Raw genomic sequence first — 16,768 nt, 5'->3', positions numbered from 1 at the left:
AGGAGTCTGTAAGGTCTCCCCGCCTGGCAGTGGACGCTGTTGCCTGAAAAGGAGTTTGTTTGGATGGGGCCACAGTAGCCATTTCCCATCCTTTGAGTGCTGGAAACCTCACCAGTTAGAGAAGAAACCAGGGTCTGGTCCAGTTTTGCCGATTTCCCTCTGTGCCTCTGGGCAGGTGTCCCTCCCTCTCTTCCCCAGGTGTAAACTGACAACCCTCCGAGGTCTCCTTCGACTCTCAGATTCCTGAGTTGGGGGCCTCTAACCCTGCTCCATCTCTCCCCAGGGATGCCGTTCTGAGTGCCTGACTGCCTCGCCCCGAAGGATGGCCTCGGATGGGCATTAGAGGCACAGCGGCCCCGGGCTCCTGTCCCGTCCGTCTGTTATCGTCTGTCTCTCTTGACATCGCCGCGGCTCCACCCCCTCCCGTCCCAGCCCCCAACGCCAGCTTCCTGCGGGCCCAGAGCCGGCATGAACTCTCCCACCGAGTCGGGTAAGAGCTGAGAGGCTGGAGAAGGGCACCCTGGGGTGGCTTTGGTTGCGATCACCTGTGTGGTTTTCCATCCCAGGCCAGCTGACCTTCAGGGTCTGAGCTGTAAGGGAACGTGGGGGTCAGGAGTGGAGAAGCATTTCGAGAACAGGGCAGAGGCAAACCTGAAGTTATTGACCGTGGGGTAGACCTGGGAATTGATGGGTCAATGGTCCAGCCTGGCCTTGGGAGGGCATGGGTCCAACTCTGTCCCCAAGCCTGCCCTCTTAACTCGGGAGCCTTCAATTTCAGCTCCACCCTGCCCTGTTTGCCAAGACAGGCAGGCCTGATGGGGGATGTGTGTCCCTGAATCTCTGGGCGGTCTGGGGATGATGTTGGAAGAAGTCCCCACAATAGCTAAATGCCCAGCTTCCTTTTTGTGGTGGTGGCTTCTCTTTCTGGTGGAGTATCTCTGTGTTCTATACTTTTTTCTTGGTGGAGGTTTGGAGGGCCTTTGGCCTTAGCCTGTGTTGGGATGTGTGGTATTGGGGTGGGGGTGCAGGGACATGTTGGTAGAGGAGTCTTGGCTCTCTCCTTTGAGTCCAGGTAGACTACCCTTCTCCTCTTGGACTCTGGATATGGTGGATTCCCAATTTGGGGTCTTTGACTCTGAGATTTCCTATTCCCCTCTGCTCCTAGGAGCCTGCCTAGTGCTACCAGAAATAGTCTATGGGTGGGACTCTAGGCAGCTTTGTGTACGGGTGGGTCTGGGTGTATGCCCATGAGGATGTGTCCAAGTGGCCTGAGCTGGACCCTCAGGAGTTTCACAGGAGGGTCATGGGTCAGTGTGGTCAGAGTAATAACTGCCTTCTCTCCTTGGCTGTCTCCTTCTGCACAGTCTTAAAGGGTTAGAGTCCATCTTGCTCAACTTTAACCCCCCACTGTCCATCCTGTCCCCCACATCTTTTTCTGTAGGGGTGGAGGGATATTTTTCGTTCTTTTACAGATAGGGAAACTAGGGCTTGGAGATGCAAGCCCATTTGCAGGATGGTACAGAAGTGGCATCAGGGGAGAATCCAGGCCCCCCTCCCGTCTCATTCCCCATCACCACTTTGCTGGACCTGATGCTCTCTGTTGTGGGGACACAGTGCTGGCGATACGTGGGAGAGGCCCTGACTGGGGTCCTGAGGGGTTCCAGCAGAGTCAGGGAAGCTGGAAGCTGATGGGATTGTTTGGCTTTGTGCCATTTGTCTTGGTCAAGGCCGCACCCCCCTTCCCTCTCCAGTGTGACATCCCCTGGGCGCAGGCTGCAGGTGGAGTGGAGTGCCAGCTGGAGGAGACTGGGCTCCTGAGACTCACCAAGTTGGCTTTGCCTGGTGAGCCCCCTCCTGCAGGGTTGTTTTTTTTTTTTTTTTTGGTGAGGAAGATCGGCCCTGAGCTAACATCTGCCAATCCTCCTCTTTTTTTTTTTTTTTCCCGCTGAGGAAGACTGGCCCTGGGCTAACATCCATGCCCATCTTCCTCTACTTTATATGGGATGCTGCCACAGCGTGGCTCGACAAGAGATGCGTCGGTGCGTGCCCGGGATCTGAACCGGCGAACCCCGGGCCGCCACAGCGGAGGGCACGCACTTAACCGCTTGCGCCACTGGTCCCCCCCCCCGCCCCCCCTCCCCCCCCGTAGGGTTTGCAGTTCCCCCTCAAATCCTCCTGCCTCTGCCTTGGCTTCATTTGATCTGTAGGGGCTGTGCCAGGTGTTAGACATGGAGAGGTCTGTGTGACTCCGGTGCTGGAGGGTGGGCTGTCAAGCTCTGACTTCCTGCTTCCTCCTCTGAGGCTGGGCTGGTGAAGGGAAGAGGAGAGGCCTGGTGGGTTCTCATCGGTCCCTTGCCCATCTCAGCTGGACACTGCCCCTAGGAAGGTCTGGCAGTAGTGCCAGCTGCTCCTTTCCTCTGACCTACTATGCTGACCTGTCCAGGAGCCACCTCCTGTCACAGTGGGCCTGGAGTCTAACCCTTGGCCAAGGGAACAGAGGCTGCCCAGAGGCATCTGTTGGTGGCTTGGGAAGAACATTTCCTAGCTTGGGAGTCTCATTCCCTTAGAGTGAAAGGTTAAATTAATCAGCCTCAGGTAGATGAGGTACTGGGTTGCCTTTCCAGATGCTGGTGGTCCACGTTCGCCTTGCAGCCACTTCTGCCAGGGCTGGCAGGAGTGTGGTGGTAGCTGGAGGCGTCCACTGGTGCGGGAGGCAGGCAGTCTGGGGGTGGCACTGAGCCTGGCCAGGAGGGGCCTCCTGAGTGGGGCCTATAGAATTGGCTTTGCCTCCTGGCTGGCTTTCCGGATCCCCCCAGCAGGGGGAGACGCTGTCTTCTCATGTTCAGGAAGGAGGGAGAAGGGGAGGGGGCTAGAGATTGGGAACCTCATTTTAGGATTGTGGAGAGGCCTCAGAGCTGGGATCATTGCTTGGGGGTGTGCCCCTGAGGCCCTTCCCGCTGAGTTTTCTTGGGGCTCCAGGACTGGCTCTCCCACTTGTGGAGTTATAGCTGCCCTGGGCCAGGGAGACGACCAGCCTCCACGTGGCTCTTCCTCTTCAAGGGGCCCGGCACCTACTATTCCCAGAGCTCAGGATGGCATCTGGGCTGGGGCTGCGGGTATCCTGCGCCTGGCAGAAGCCTGGAAACCATGTGCCTTTGGACTCCAAGGAAGTAAAATGAAATCACAAATTGTAGCTGGAGCACGCAGGTGTCCGCTTCCCCTGTGGACGCCCTGCAGAGAGCCTCAGGAAGGGCATGGGGCCATGGGCAGGGGGAATGATAAGAACGGTTAGTCCCCAGGACCTGGGTGCCCTGGCCCCTGAGCACCTCCCACCCTCTCCCGTATCCCTGAAGACTCGCTCCTCTTTCCTTAGGGCACACAACAGCAGGCCTGGGTGAGGGGCAGAGAGTTCTCTGCTGTTCCTGGTTCCCCTCAATTTCTTTCAGTGCAGGAACTTGCCTATTTGGCAAGTGTTTGTTGAGTATCCCCAACATTTTTTTTTTTTATAAATTTTATTTTATTTATTCATTTTTTTTTGTGAGGAAGATCAGCCCTGAGCTAACATCCATGCCAATCCTCCTCTTTTTGCTGAGGAAGACTGGCCCTGAGCTAATATCCATGCCCATCTTCCCCTACTTTATGTGGGACGCCGCCACAGTATGGTCTGACAAGCGGTGCGTCGGTGCGCGCCTGGGATCCCAACCCGGGTGGCCAGCAGTGGAGCGCGTGCACTTAACTGCTACGCCATGGGGCCGGCCCCCTCCCCAACATTTCTGACTCTGACCTTAGCCTGAGGGGAAACAGAAGAAAAAGTAGAATATGGTCCATCTCTGTCCTCATTGCAAACGAGTTAGTAAGAGAGAGTGTCCCGAATGAGGGGCGGCAGGCCGGGACTTGGAGCAGTTTACTTCTGGGGCTCACCCCTCCTCCTCGGGGAATGGGAGCTGATCGACTTACCTCTGGGCTGGACTGGGCTGGATGCCAGCATTTGGCCTGATTTGCCTCTTGCAGTCCTGGGAATACAGGCAGAGGCCACTGCTTCCCTGAGGAGGCCTCTCCCTGGTATCTGCTTCTCTTCAGGCAAAAGGGGGCTCGAGGGGTGAGCTTTTCTTTATTTTTCTGAAACTGATCATGTCTGCTCCCCTCAGTGGGATTGAAGGACTGACAGAATCTGCCCCCTGCCTGGGCTCTGCCGGCCAGGTCGGAGGACCTCCCTGGGTCCTGGGCAGAGGCTTGCTCTGATCACTGTCCCATCCTCTGTGCCCTTGCCCAGAGGTGAGGGCAAGAGTGAGGCCCACCGTGCGAGCCAGTCTAGATGGTGACAGGGTCCCAGGAGGAGGCAGCCAGGTTCCTTAGCCGCAGCGTGGGAGGGAGACAAGCTTCATGACAACGCCTCCTTGCCCAGCACCTCCCAACACGCTCCCTACTTTCTCTCCTTCCCTTTTCCAGGAGGGAGGGCGGGCAGCTGCCCCCTCCTTTCTGGGTGACCAGAGAAACTGGGGCATGGGCGTGGGGTAGGCCAGGAACCTCGGCATCCTGCCTCCCAGCCCTGGGCTTGGGCTCTGCCTCTGACCCCCCGGGGAAGGCGGGCAGCCAGCCCTGAGGAGGGGAAAGTGGGTCAGTGGCAGCATGGGGCAGGGGTCGGGGAAGTAGATTCCTGGCGTCCCTTCTCCACTTAGATGCCGCTGGCGCACCTCTGTGTTCACTATAGATTGGGATCTGCTCTGCCCTCCTCTTCTCTGCTCCATCATTCCAAAGGGATTGAAGGCTTAGAATGGATGGTCAGAGGAGGCAGGGTCAACCCCGAGGGGATGTGGAAGATGCCAAAGGAGATGTTCACGTTTTTCCTGGACTTGGTTTCAAGTGAGAGAGTTCAGCCAGCACCTAGCATGGGACCTGGCACATGGCAGCTCCCAGGCAATGCTGACGGGCTCCAGCATGACTGGGCTCAAAGGGCAGGAGGGAGCCGGAGGGCAGGCAGGCCCCAGGGCAGCTGGCACTCCACACTTCATCTGGGGTGCTCCTGGGCCAGCTCTTGGCTTTTTTACTGTGCACAAGGCAGACGGGGCTTTCTTCCTTTCAATCAGGGCGCCCTCCAGCCTTTTGGGCCCAAGAAATGGGAGCGTGCAAGAGCTCAAGGAGCCAGCATTGGGTTCTCCTCCTCCAGGTTTAGAGGGTTAGGAGGCCTGCACCCAGCCTTCAAGGGAGGGAACAAGGTCAATGTGGTCTGGAGGGGTTAGTGCTGGCTCCGAAGGAGGCTCGTATACCCCATGCTTGGTAAGTGCTCTGTAAGGTTTGTGGGATGACACTTGGGAGAGCTGGATGAGTGGGCATGGAGAAGAGAAATGAACCATGAGGAGAGGGGCTATAAAGCAGGAAGGATTGAGGTTAGACTTTGGAACGATTGAGGTTGGACATATTTGCATCACTTGAATCTCAGAAGGAAAAAAGACACTTGTCCCCATCCCAGCCCTCCTCTCTTATTCCTCTGGAGAATTCTGGGAACTGCACCGTGGGTTGTCTGGCTGTGTCTGACACTTTGCTTCCCACTTCAGGTCCCGACTTCATGAAGTCGGGACAGTGTTGAGAATTGCCTGGAGCTCTTGGCTCTGCACCCCTGGGTGTGCAGTCTCCTGGGTGCCCCTATCTTCCCTAAGCAAGGAGTTCTCTTTCCTTGGGTTTTTGGCTATTCCAGGTTCTGGGGGCCCTGCTTTTAAGTTGCTGTAGCTGATGACTTCCTTTCCTCCAGATCAGGGCTCCCCTACCGTACTCTCCTGTGCCTGGGGCAGGCAGAGAGAGCCAGGACAGGGCTAGCCAGCCCTTCTGGTTGCTCCCAGCGTGGGTGGGCGGAGTCCTGGGCTGGGAGGGGCTGCTGCCCCTGGCTTTCTGGGCTCCCTTGAGTCTGCTGCCCATCACCCCGCTGAGGGACATGGCCTTCCCTTCCCTTTCTCTTGAGAGAGAGCCTGGTTGGCCAGGTTGAGGTTGGGGCAGGGGGTGTTGAATCAGGTCCCCAGACGTGCCCTGAAGTGTCTGCTAACACCAGAGGCCTGTGGGGAGCACTGCTCCATCACTGTTTTTCTAGAGTCTGCTGGCTGAGAAGCTGAGGATCCAGCTTTGTTTAGGTTCTGTTCCCCCCTCTCCCCTAATATACATCTTGCCAGCCAGTCTAGGGCCTGGGAAAGCCCACCTCTGCCACTTCCCCTGTCCGTGTGCTCCCTCCACCTGAGGGCAAGGAGGCCCCTTTGCTGTCCCTGGCTGGCAGAAGCCCTCTGGAAAGATGGGCTCCAGGAGCCACAGCCACTGTGTCCTTGGTTGGCCAGCTCCTCCTGGGCTCCTGACAGGAGGGTGAGGTTATCCAGTCCAGGGAGAGGACAGGTGTCCCTGGCTCCATGCCTGGAGTTGGGGGCAAGGAGGGGCCAGGAGGTGGCTCCAAAATAGCAACTGTGACATCAGGAAGGGGGAGGGGAGACACAGACCCAGGAATAACCAGGCTATTAAAGGCTGCAGTGAGGTCAGGGGGCCAAGTGGGATCTCTGGACCAGTGGGAGGCACAACCTGAGGAGAAGAGATGGCCCAGAAGTGGGCAGTGTGGGTGGGCGTCACCAATCCTCATGGTGCAATAGCCTGAGGTCCCAGCAGGGCCCCACAAGCAAGGGCTCCTCTGCCAGGCTTGGGGCTGGTGGGAAAGGGCTGGATGCTGGCAGCCTCTTGACTCTATTCTTTTTTTTTTTTTTTTTTAAAGATTTTATTTATTTATTTTTCCCCCCCAAAGCCCCAGTAGATAGTTGTGTGTCATAGCTGTACATCCTTCTAGTTGCTGTATGTGGGACGTGGCCTCAGCATGGCCGGAGAAGCAGCGCGCCGGTGGGAGCCCGGGATCCGAACTCGGGTCGCCAGCAGTGGAGCGCGCTCACTTAACCACCAAGCCACGGGGCCGGCCCTTGACTCTATTCTTAAAGAGGCTCCAGCCTCAAGTCTGTACCTACTTGGGTATTGGGAGTCACTGTACCTGTTAATGGAAACCCTAGGGCAGTTTCATATACTCCCTTGTGCAGGAGGCAGTGGGCTGTGGTGGTTAGAGGTCAGACTTGAGCCTCAGACAGCCCAGCCCTACCATTTAAGCAGCTGTATGACCTAGCATGAGTGACTTCATCTCTCTGTGCCTTGGTTTCCCCATCTGCACCTATCTACTGAGGTCATTGTGCAGAATAAATATGGTAATGTATGTGCTGCTTTTAGCATTGCACCTGGCACATTGCCAGGGAAGAGCTAGCTGTGTTCTGAGAATGGGCAGGTGATCCCTGGTCCTCTTTCCCTGGGCGAGGGCGAGGCCTGTCCGGGAAGAGTCTCCCTGCCCACTGGAAAGAAGCCGCACAGCCTGTGGAGGCACCACCTCTAATGGGTAGGAGGAAGCTGCCAATTAGCTACTGCTCTGGGGTCTCCCTGCTGGTTGAGAGGGCAGGGAGGCACCTTCCAGTTCTGAGGGAAGGCAGAAGTTAAATAAATTCCCTTCTGGCTGTTAGAAGGACTCCAGGGAAGATGCAAGGTTAGGCCAGGTGGCCCTGTCTGCCACCCTCTCCCAGACCCTTTTGGTTCCTTTACCTGCTCTGGATGGCGAGAGGGAAGATAGAGGATAGAATCTGGCTTTTTGGTCTCCATCCCCTTGCCTGCCAAGAGCAGGGCCAGAGCTGCTCCCAGACGCATGGGTATTCCGCAGTCCTCCCCCAGCCCAGCCTCTGGCCACCCGGCTCTGTGGCCTTGGCCCTGAGTGCAGGCCCTCCCCTGTTCCCATCCCCCTGCCTGGCGCTTCCTCCTGGAGTGGAACGCGCCTCCCCCCCCCCCCATGGGGCCTCCGCCAGGCCCGGGCTCCTGGCAGCCGGCCGGCGGCTCCCTGAGCATGCTCCACCTATTTATAGACAGGGCCCTCCCCCAACTGCTATTTCAGTCTTCTGCCAGCTGCCGGCGGCTCATTCGGGAAGGAGGAGCAGGGAGCCGGGCCCAGAGCTGTCACCTAGGGCTGGGAGGGAACACAGAGAGCCCGCCTTGCCTGCTGAGCTCCCCTTCCTGTCCCGAGTGCTGAGCCATACCCCAGCTCCAGAGAGCTGGGGAAAGGCCGGTGGTCAGATGCCCCTCTAGAGGAGAGCTGGGCCTGTAGCTCCAGGGCCTCCCGGCTCCTCCTGCCGCAAGGAGTGCCCAGGCCGGATGAGGCACCTCCCCACAGTGCGGGTCCCCGCAGCAGTGGCCTGAGGGAGCCCCTGAGCAGTGAGGGCCCTGCCCCACCACCTTCCCTTTGGCCGACTCCCGCCTCCGGCGGCCCCCTCCCTGGCATGCTGCTGGTACCCAAGGCTCAGGGGCTTGTGGAGATGCTGCAGACCATCTATGAGACAGAATCCTGTTTCTCAGCAGATGGGATGTCAGGCCGGGAACCATCCTTGGAAATCCTGCCTCGGACCGCTCTACACGGCATCCCTGTGGCAGGTAAGTACCTCGGTGTCCTCACTTGCCCTCTGCCATTGGGCATCCTTGTCCCTGGGGCTGAGCATCTTGCTCCAAGCCTCGCCCAGATGGGGTCTTGCTGGATCTTTCTGGAGGGCTTTGTTCAGAATATGGGTGGTCAGGGGAGCCTTGCTCACTGAATGGGCTTTCCTGCCCTCCCTGGCCCAGAACCTGCCCTCCTTCCATGCCTTCCAGCTGCACTGTGCTGCATCCCCTTGAGTCCCTTTGGCCTCCAGCAGGGTCAGCATCAGCTGCCGGGGGCTGTGGATTACTAGAGGATCCTGGCCTAGTTGGCATGATGGTCAGAGGGGAGGAAGTGGGTCCTCTGCCTCTGGGCCGCCCACTCCCCAGGTCTGGGCAGAGGAAGAAGCCATAGCTGGAGGGTCCATAAGAATAAAGGCTACCCCAGCTCCTCTGGCTGGGTTCTTAGGGGCAGAGGATCGATACAGTGAATTCTGCAAGTCCCCACTCAGGAGTCCCCTGGGAATCAGACACCTGGGGAGCAGGCTTGATGCACTTGTGGTCAAGTTAGGCAGAGGCTGGCAAGTAGGATGTTGGGGGCCTGGCTGCCTTAGTTCCTAGCTCCCCCATATCTCTCCTTCCCCCAGGCCTTGGTTTCTTCCCATCAGATGAGGATGAAGGGATGTTACTGTGGCTCATACAGGCTTGAGGACCCCCTAGCCCTGCCACCTTTTCAGCAGGGACTTTTCTGGCTCTTTGCTGGGGGTGGGGTCCCCCAGAGCTGGGCCACTCCCTCCCAGGAACCTGTTGGCAGCATCAGGCCTTTTCTGGCACAGCCTCCCGACCAGGCCGGCACCACAAGATGCTTCCTCTAGGGAGGGGCCTGCTGGACCCATGCCTGTTTGGCCCCTCCTGGCAGTGGCTTGGCACTTGGGTGTGGGTGTCTATGTGTGTATGTATAGGGAGTTTTTGCCTCTGGATATGTGGGTGTGGGTCCCAAGCTTTGAATTGGAAGTTGGGAGCTGTGTGCCTATGCAGGTACCTGTGATTTGGCTCTGAGCTGTCCAGGGATAAGGTTGCAGCTGGACTGGGATGTGTCAGAGGATGAATGTTTTGGGAAGATTTGGAAAACCCTTGGAACAAGGCCGGCTGTCTGCCTGGGCAGGGATGCCCATGCAGTCTCCCAGGGGAGGGGCATAACCCTGGGGGCCAGTCTTGCAGGGTAACCACGCAGGCCGCTGGGATGGGGGCATAACCCTGGGAGTCAGTTGTGCAGGGTACCCACGCCCCTGGGAGGAGGTATAAGCACAGAGGGCTGGTCTAGCCCTGATCTAGTTGAGCCTGCAGCTCTAGCTAAAGACCCTGCCTGCTGACCCCTACCCCAAAACCTCTGGGGGTCAAGGTGGTCTCTTGGAAAGCAAAGGACCGACTGTGCAGAGCATTTGCTTGGGAGCAGCTCCACCCATCTGGCAGATGCCGTATCAGTCCACCCATCCTGCCCTGTCCCCCCTGTCCCTTGCCTCCGAGCAGTGGCTGGTGGTTGGCCTCCTCAGCATATTGTCTCACCTTCTTTCAAGTTAGACTCCAGAAACCTTGCAAGCTGGAACCCTGCTACCCCCATCCCTTCCCTAAGGCTGCCTGTCCCTGCATAGACCCCCCCCAGCCAGTCCCTCTCTCCAGATCCTTTTTGCACCGCCCCCCCCCGCCCCATGTACACTGCCTAGCCTTCTGAGTGGTGGCGTGGTCCATACTGGCAGGAGGGAGGTGTGAGTCACCTCAGCGGCTCGGGGAGAGGGCTAAGAATGTTCCCCCTGCGCAGCTCTGATGCTGTGTCTCTGACGCGGCTGGGGACAGATATAGGCCTGGAGCTCGCCTGCTTTGATTTTTTTTTGGACTCTGGAATGTAAATAGATGTTTCAAATAGAAACGCTTTAACCTTTGGGTTAAAAAAAAATCCACCCCAGATAAACACGGCCATGAGGGCCCAGGCAGCCTGGTGTTCCCCCCACCCCCCACCTCCTCTCCCATCTCTTGATCAGTCTCCAGACAGGATGCAAAAGCCCATGGCTGAAAAAGCAGGTGGCCAGGGACGCCTCTTGGGCAGTGTGTGTCGCCTGGCCTTCTCAGCCCCAGGGTAGGGGCAAGGGGCTTTCCAGGGTGGCTGTCGACCCTGGGCTCTTTGATTACTCTAGCAGCAAGTCTTGGGAACCCTATTTTAGGGGCATCCTTTGCTTTCTGCTGTTCCCCAGCACTTAGCACAGTGCCTGGCACATGGATGAATGAATATTGCTTGAGGGGGCTGGCGTCCAGGGCTGATGGCAGGATTCCTGGGCTCTATTCTGGGGCTTGGCCCTCTGAGTGACTGGAGACAGCTATAGTGAGCTGCCCCAGCGGGGAGCCAGAGCCTTGGCAGGCGGAGCCCTTGAGGGATGCAGGGCACTCTCTGCTGTTCCTGCCTGAGGAGAGGGACAAATCACACCTGCCTAGTGTGATCAGAGGTCTTCCTTGACCAACGGGGTCTCTGCCTAGCTCCTTCAAAACAGCCCAGCATACAGTGGCTACTTCCCTCATCCAGGCCTGGTCCCGGCTTGGGGAGCCTGGGAGCTTGACCTCCAGTGTGGGATTCCCAAGGATGCCGAGCTGGGGGATCCCCTGCCTCCCTTCTGTGAGCCCTGGATTCCCCTCTGGCCTGGACTGGGCAGAGCTGATGCTTGGGCAGCGTGCAGGATCTTATGAACAGGCACGGAGGAGCAGTATCCTTTCCCTAGGGAGGCAGGGTGTGAATTCTGCTTGTGCCAGGAAGGGATGCTATGGATGCTGGGAAGTGCCATGGGGTTCGGGTTTGGTATTCGGGTTTCCCTTGGATATTCATATTCACGTTCTTCAGACCATTCCAAGCCTGGCTTTGTGTATGAGTGTGTAGGTGTCGGGGTGTGGGAAGGAAGGAAGAGTGAGACTCAGGTGGGAAGGAAACTAAGATTATAATGTACTAAGTGACAAGGGTATCAGGTGCTTTCCTTACCTTGTCTCTTTTAGGAAGGTATTAATAGCCACATTTTATAATTAAGAAGGACCAGAGAGGTTAAGGAACTTGCCCAAGGTCACAGAGTGTGTGACAGCTGGGATTCAGATCAGGTCTCTGTGTTGGGCCACCACTAACCCAAACAAAAGCTCCCCTGTGCAAATTTTAAAAAGGTAGCCCTCCTTCCGGGTGGATACATCCTCATGCTAGAGTTCATGGCTTAGCAATTGGAGCGTGGGCTAGATTTCAGCCCCCAACTTTCCCCTTCAGTTGGGTGCCCTTGTGCAGTACACAACCTGCACAACCTTACGTGGTGGGCCTGTCTCTTTGTGCCTCCAAAGTTTGTGGTCCTGAAGAAGAGAGACCTGAGGTTTCAGAGAGGACGCTTTGTTTTCTATAAATACTAGGGACCACTTGGTCAGCTATTTCCCCCCCTGCAGGGATTTCGGCTCAAGGGGAGAAGAGGCTCAGGAACAAATTTGAACACCCCGTCCCACACAGCCTCCCTTGCCCCCTTTCCCTCCTCCTCATCCCCTCCTCTTGTTTTTGAGACCCTCAGCTGTCCCCTCCTTGCTGCACAGCTGCCAGACAGGAAATCAGATTAACTGTGTCCACACACACAGCTGTAACAGCTGTCAGGTTGGCAGCAGAAATGAGTGCAGCCAGTCTGGGGACACTATGAGAAAGTAGTTCTCAAACTTTCAGTTGCATCAGAATCATCAAAGGAATATATTAAAATGCAGATTCCCAGGCCTTCCCCATTCAGATTCTGTAGGGCAGCCCAGGAACCAGCATTTGAAACACATCTCAGTTGATTCTGATGTGAGCAGACACAAACCATGCTTGGAGTAAGGGCTGATGGACAGGGGTCATGTGCACAGGGATCATGGAGCCCAGTAGCCTGCCGATGGTTGTCACCGCTATCCCTGGAAGGCCTCGGTGGGCTTTGGGATTCCTGGGAGAAGGGCCTACTGCAGAGGGAGGGAGGCTGTTACCCCGGTCAGAGTCAAATCCAGCTCCCAGCAGCCCGGCAGTCTGGAGAAGGGAGGATGTTTTGAGACGCTGGGGAGCAGGTGCCCAAACCAGCTGGGGCAGGGATTATGGCAAGTGGCCAGGTGGGCAGGTGGGCAGGGCTCCCTGCTGGACGCTCAGGGCTGGGTTGTGCTGGGGGAGTGGAGGCAGAGCCCCTGCCCTGGGTCCCCTGCAGGACCCCCCAGGTGCAGCGTGAACAGTCCCAGCAACAGCTGCAGACTCTGAGTGGTTGGTGTGCTTTTTAATCGCCTCTAGCTTGGTGCCCAAGTGTTTACTGGAAATGGCTGGGCTGGAGAAGTGTCTGCTTCTCCAGACAGCAGGCCAGGAGCAACGACTAACTCCATCGTCACCAGTGAGAGACGCTTTGTGCCTTCCATCAGGGCTCTGCCTGCTCTAAGCGCAAGGTCCTTCTGAGGCACGATCTGCCCCAAGTTTCTGGGGGTTCCATCCAGTCAGCCTCCTTCTCCCCTGTGCTCCTGGGCTTTGGTGTTCTGGGGACCAACCAAGTGCCCCGTCTAGATCCCTGGATCCTTAATACAGAGTTTGGCTTCTCGCTCTGTCTCTCATTAAATTCAGGAGCAGTCCTCCAGGGTTTTCCTGTTTTTTAGTGGGAGGCAGAGAGAGAGCCAGAAGACCCGGGGTTAAACCCTGGCTCCTCCGCCTCCTTTCCGGGTGACATTGGGCAAATCTCTTCCATTTCTGGCCTCACTGTTCTTCTCTGTCAACTAGGGAGTTGAATTGCTGATCCGCAGGCCCTTCCTGCACTGGCATTCTAAGAGTCTCTGAAGTCAGTTTCACCTTGCTTCTGCCTTGCGAGGAGGGGCTTAGGGTCTCCCAAGTCCTGGCCCAGGAGGATGTGGAATAGGACTGGGGAGAGGGGTGTTGCCTGCAGTGGGCACAGTGCAGTTAGATACCAGTGAAGACTCTCTGACTGCTTGGAGCGGGGGGCGCCAAGAGCAAGGACCAGAACGCATGCTCATCTGTGCTAATGCTTTTGAGGGACAGGAGGGAGCCCGCCGCTGTAGGCTGAGCCACAGAGGACAGAGTGGCCCTTGTTGGAGGCAGCGAGGCCGGAGAGACAGCCTCCAAGTGCTGCCGCTGGGAGGAGGCTGTTCCCAGAGCTTTTTCCTTCAGCGTTGGGGTCCAGTCGCTGGCCCCTCGAGCGGGTGTAGTGTAGGGCCCACGGGAAGGGCATTGATTGGGACAGGACCACAGAGCGACCTTGGGACAGTCTGAAATGAGACAGCTAAGGCTTCACTCTGGCAGAGGTCTGAGCTTGGCTTCCTTAGAATTCAGGCAGTCTGTGAACTTGGCTCCACATAATTCTAAGTATTTTACTTCGTGTGCTTTAGAAACATTTCTGAGAAGTGGTCCATAGGCTTCACTAGATTGCCAGAGGGGTCCAGGACAGACAAAATGTCAGGAGCCATTAATAATAGCCTTGACCAGCACCTTCTCAGACTGTCCAGGCCCTGTGCCAAGCTCCTCTGCACGTGTTCTCTCTCCTAAGCCTGACAGTGCTAGGAGGAAGGTGCTCTTCTTACTCTTATTTCACAAATGCCCGCAGGAGCACAGGGGGTGCTCGGTGCCTTGTCTTATGAAGTGGCGAGCTGACGTGAACCCTGGCGTTCTCTTATTCCAGAGCCTACGCTCTTAACCGTGACGTGATGTGTGTTCGTTTGCGTTACATGAAGAGTTGTGAAAATTGCTAGGTGCGAGTCCTCCCCAGCTCGCACATGTGGAAATACTGTCTGAATTGCGGTAGAACCTGTTGAGCCTAAATTGGCCTCCCCAGTCACGTCAGAGCACAGAAATAGATCATGGGAAACCGTCCTCCGTGGGGAGGGGTCATCGGCGTCATAGAGAGGAGTATGAAATGCTGTTCCCTGCCTCCTTCTAAAATCTCTCAAGGCCAAGAAAGGGACAAGAGCCTCTTCCCGTTCTGCAGAGGGGTAGAACGCAGTCATTAGATTGTAAGGAAGCTGCTGACTCCCCAGCCTGGCAAGGGAGGTCCTGAGGGCAGGGGTGCTGGCAGGAGGCACTGCCCTTAAGGGTGGGTTGCCCTTTGCTCCCCAGAGGAGCAGTTATCCAGGGATGGCTCACACTGAGCACCTGGGATGCCCTGCATTGGAGCCAGGCTGCACAGGTTAGGGTTCAGAGGGAGCCTGCCTGAGCTGGGAGTCAGGACACCTGGGTTCGAGCCCCTGCTAATTAGTTGGTGGGATCTTCGGCACAGCAGCCTCTCTAAGAGGCTTGGTCTCCTCGTCTGTGTAATGAGGGGGCTGAAAGATGGTCTCAAGGCCCCTTTGACCCTCTCCAGGGTAGCCCCTCAGCTCCAGGGCTTATCTGCAGAGGCCTCATTTTGTCCGCTTAATGCACCCCTCCCTTATACTCTGTGTACCCTGGGGCCCCTCCTCCTCCCCTAGCCTTCGGTGGCTGGTGGGTCCTGGGAGCAGCGTCTTTTTAGAGCCAAGTGTTAAGCTCCTTAGGTCTGCAGGCGGGTCCATACACTGTGCTGCCCCCTCCTCCAGGGCTTCTCCAGGGGCAACTAAAGGTACCGTTTCCCTGCTGCCAGGGTTTGCATCACAGGGATTCCGGAGTTGGCGACTCCTCCAAGAGAGGGCTTGAGGCTGGGGCATGGCTTGCGGTGTGTTCAGAGCAGGAGGAAGACTTGGTTTTCTCCTGGGCAGCTAGATCTGTTTTTTCTTTTGAACCTCTCTTCCCAGAAGTGCTGCTAAAGCCTGCTCCTTGTGTCCTGGAGCCCTTTGTCTGCCTGGGGGCAGCGTCCCTTTGTCTAGACACTCTCTTTTTCAGTCTAAGGCTGTGCTGGTGGTTGTCCTAGAGTGCCCCGTCAGCACTGTCTCATTTCCCCCGAGGAGCCAGGCTGTCCCTTGTTGTGCTGCTCACAGAATATGCTGTGGGAACCCCCTCTGGGCTGATGGGGTTCATGGAGGGGTGGGAGGCCTAGCAAGATGGGAAAGAAGTGTCAGTAAGGTGTTGCCACTGCCCAGTAGTGCCCATGAGCTGGGCAGAGTGGCCCCTTCTGAGCCAGAGCCTGGTATATGTGGGGCCACTCTGATGGCTAGAAATACGCAGCCCTGCCCACCCAGTTACCTGGCAGGAGGCTTTTCCATGGAGTCAGTCCTGCAGAAGGCCAGAGGACAAGATGGTGTTTGCCGCTTGTTCCCAAGGCCACCACTCCCAGGAGGAAGGGCCAGAGTCCCCTGGAAGGAGTAGAGTATGGAGCAGGGTAGACCTGGACCCTTCCATCCTCCATCTGCAGGAGATTGCTGTGTCGGCTCTCTGGCTTTCTCTCTGTTCCCTACAGCTCTCTGTCAGAAGGAGGCATAGGGTTAGGGGAGGACCCAGGGCCGAGCCCTCCCTGGCCTTTCAGGGGGCTCTTTGCTAGCCAGAGCTCCCAGCCTGTCCTTTAGGGAACAGAGTCCCTCTGCCTGCTCTCTTCCCTTTCCAGAGGTCCTCCACCTCTCTCGGACCAAGAGGAGGCGGTCAAGAGCCTCCTTCTATCATGACACACCCATTTCCCCTTCCAGGTGCTTGGTGCTGCTAGCACTGCCACCTGCTCTGCTCATGCCAAGCTAACAGAGGGCACAGATCTTTGAGGGGGTGCAAGGCCAGTCAGGCTCTAGGTTTTGTTTTTTTTATTTTTTATTTTTTATTTTTTATTTTATTATTTTTTTTTAAAGATTTTATTTATTTATTTTTCCCCCAAAGCCCCAGTAGCTAGTTGTATGTGGTAGTTGCACATCCTTCTAGTTGCTGTATGTGGGACGCGGCCTCAGCACGGCCGGAGAAGCGGCGTGTCGGTGCGCGCCTGGGATCCGAACCCGGGCCGCCAGCAGCGGAGCGCGCGCACTTAACCGCTAAGCCACGGGGCCGGCCCAGGCTCTAGGTTTTGTGCCCAGCGGACAACACTCAGGGGGCTCTGTGCTTCCCCCTGCCCCTTCCCTGACTCCAGCTGCCCAGCCGTGGCCGCTTCCATCTTGGATGGAGCCATGTTACTACCTGGCAGACTCCTGGGGTGCCACATCCTGTCCAGGCCCCACAGGGCCTACAGATTAATATTCTCCAGTCGCCCATGCTTCCTGCTTGCATGGGAACAAGGCTGTGTGGCGGAGCCTGCTGGCTGCCCTGCCACCTGCATACCAAGTGGGCTTCTCCTCCCTCTGCAGCGTAGGGCCTAGCATCTCTGCTGCAGTGGTGGCTGTGTGGGAGCCCTGGTGGGAGGTTCCCATTGCC

The 16,768-nt window shown here is 57.1% G+C and overlaps 1 protein-coding gene across 4 annotated transcripts in view; it reads left to right on the top strand.

Moving 5' to 3' along the window:
- The window catches only part of HDAC5 (histone deacetylase 5), a 38,124-nt gene that overhangs the window by 5,320 nt on the left and 16,036 nt on the right, over nucleotides 1-16,768 (top strand). The window contains exons 2-3 of one of the 4 annotated variants that reach the window (XM_004432546.3): nucleotides 284-490; nucleotides 8,407-8,478. In XM_004432546.3, coding sequence (XP_004432603.1) covers nucleotides 469-490; nucleotides 8,407-8,478 — 94 coding nt within the window. In that variant the 5' untranslated portion in view covers nucleotides 284-468. Of the gene's footprint in view, nucleotides 1-283; nucleotides 491-7,968; nucleotides 8,479-16,768 lie in introns of those variants that run through there. The other 3 variants (XM_004432545.3, XM_014789066.2, XM_087441212.1) reach the window with 3 other exon arrangements.

This window comes from Ceratotherium simum, chromosome 16 (genome assembly GCF_057802395.1).
Source record: "Ceratotherium simum simum isolate JZ-2026a chromosome 16, ASM5780239v1, whole genome shotgun sequence".
Taxonomy (NCBI): Eukaryota; Metazoa; Chordata; class Mammalia; order Perissodactyla; family Rhinocerotidae; genus Ceratotherium; species Ceratotherium simum.
This window is presented reverse-complemented; position numbering and strand designations above follow the sequence as displayed.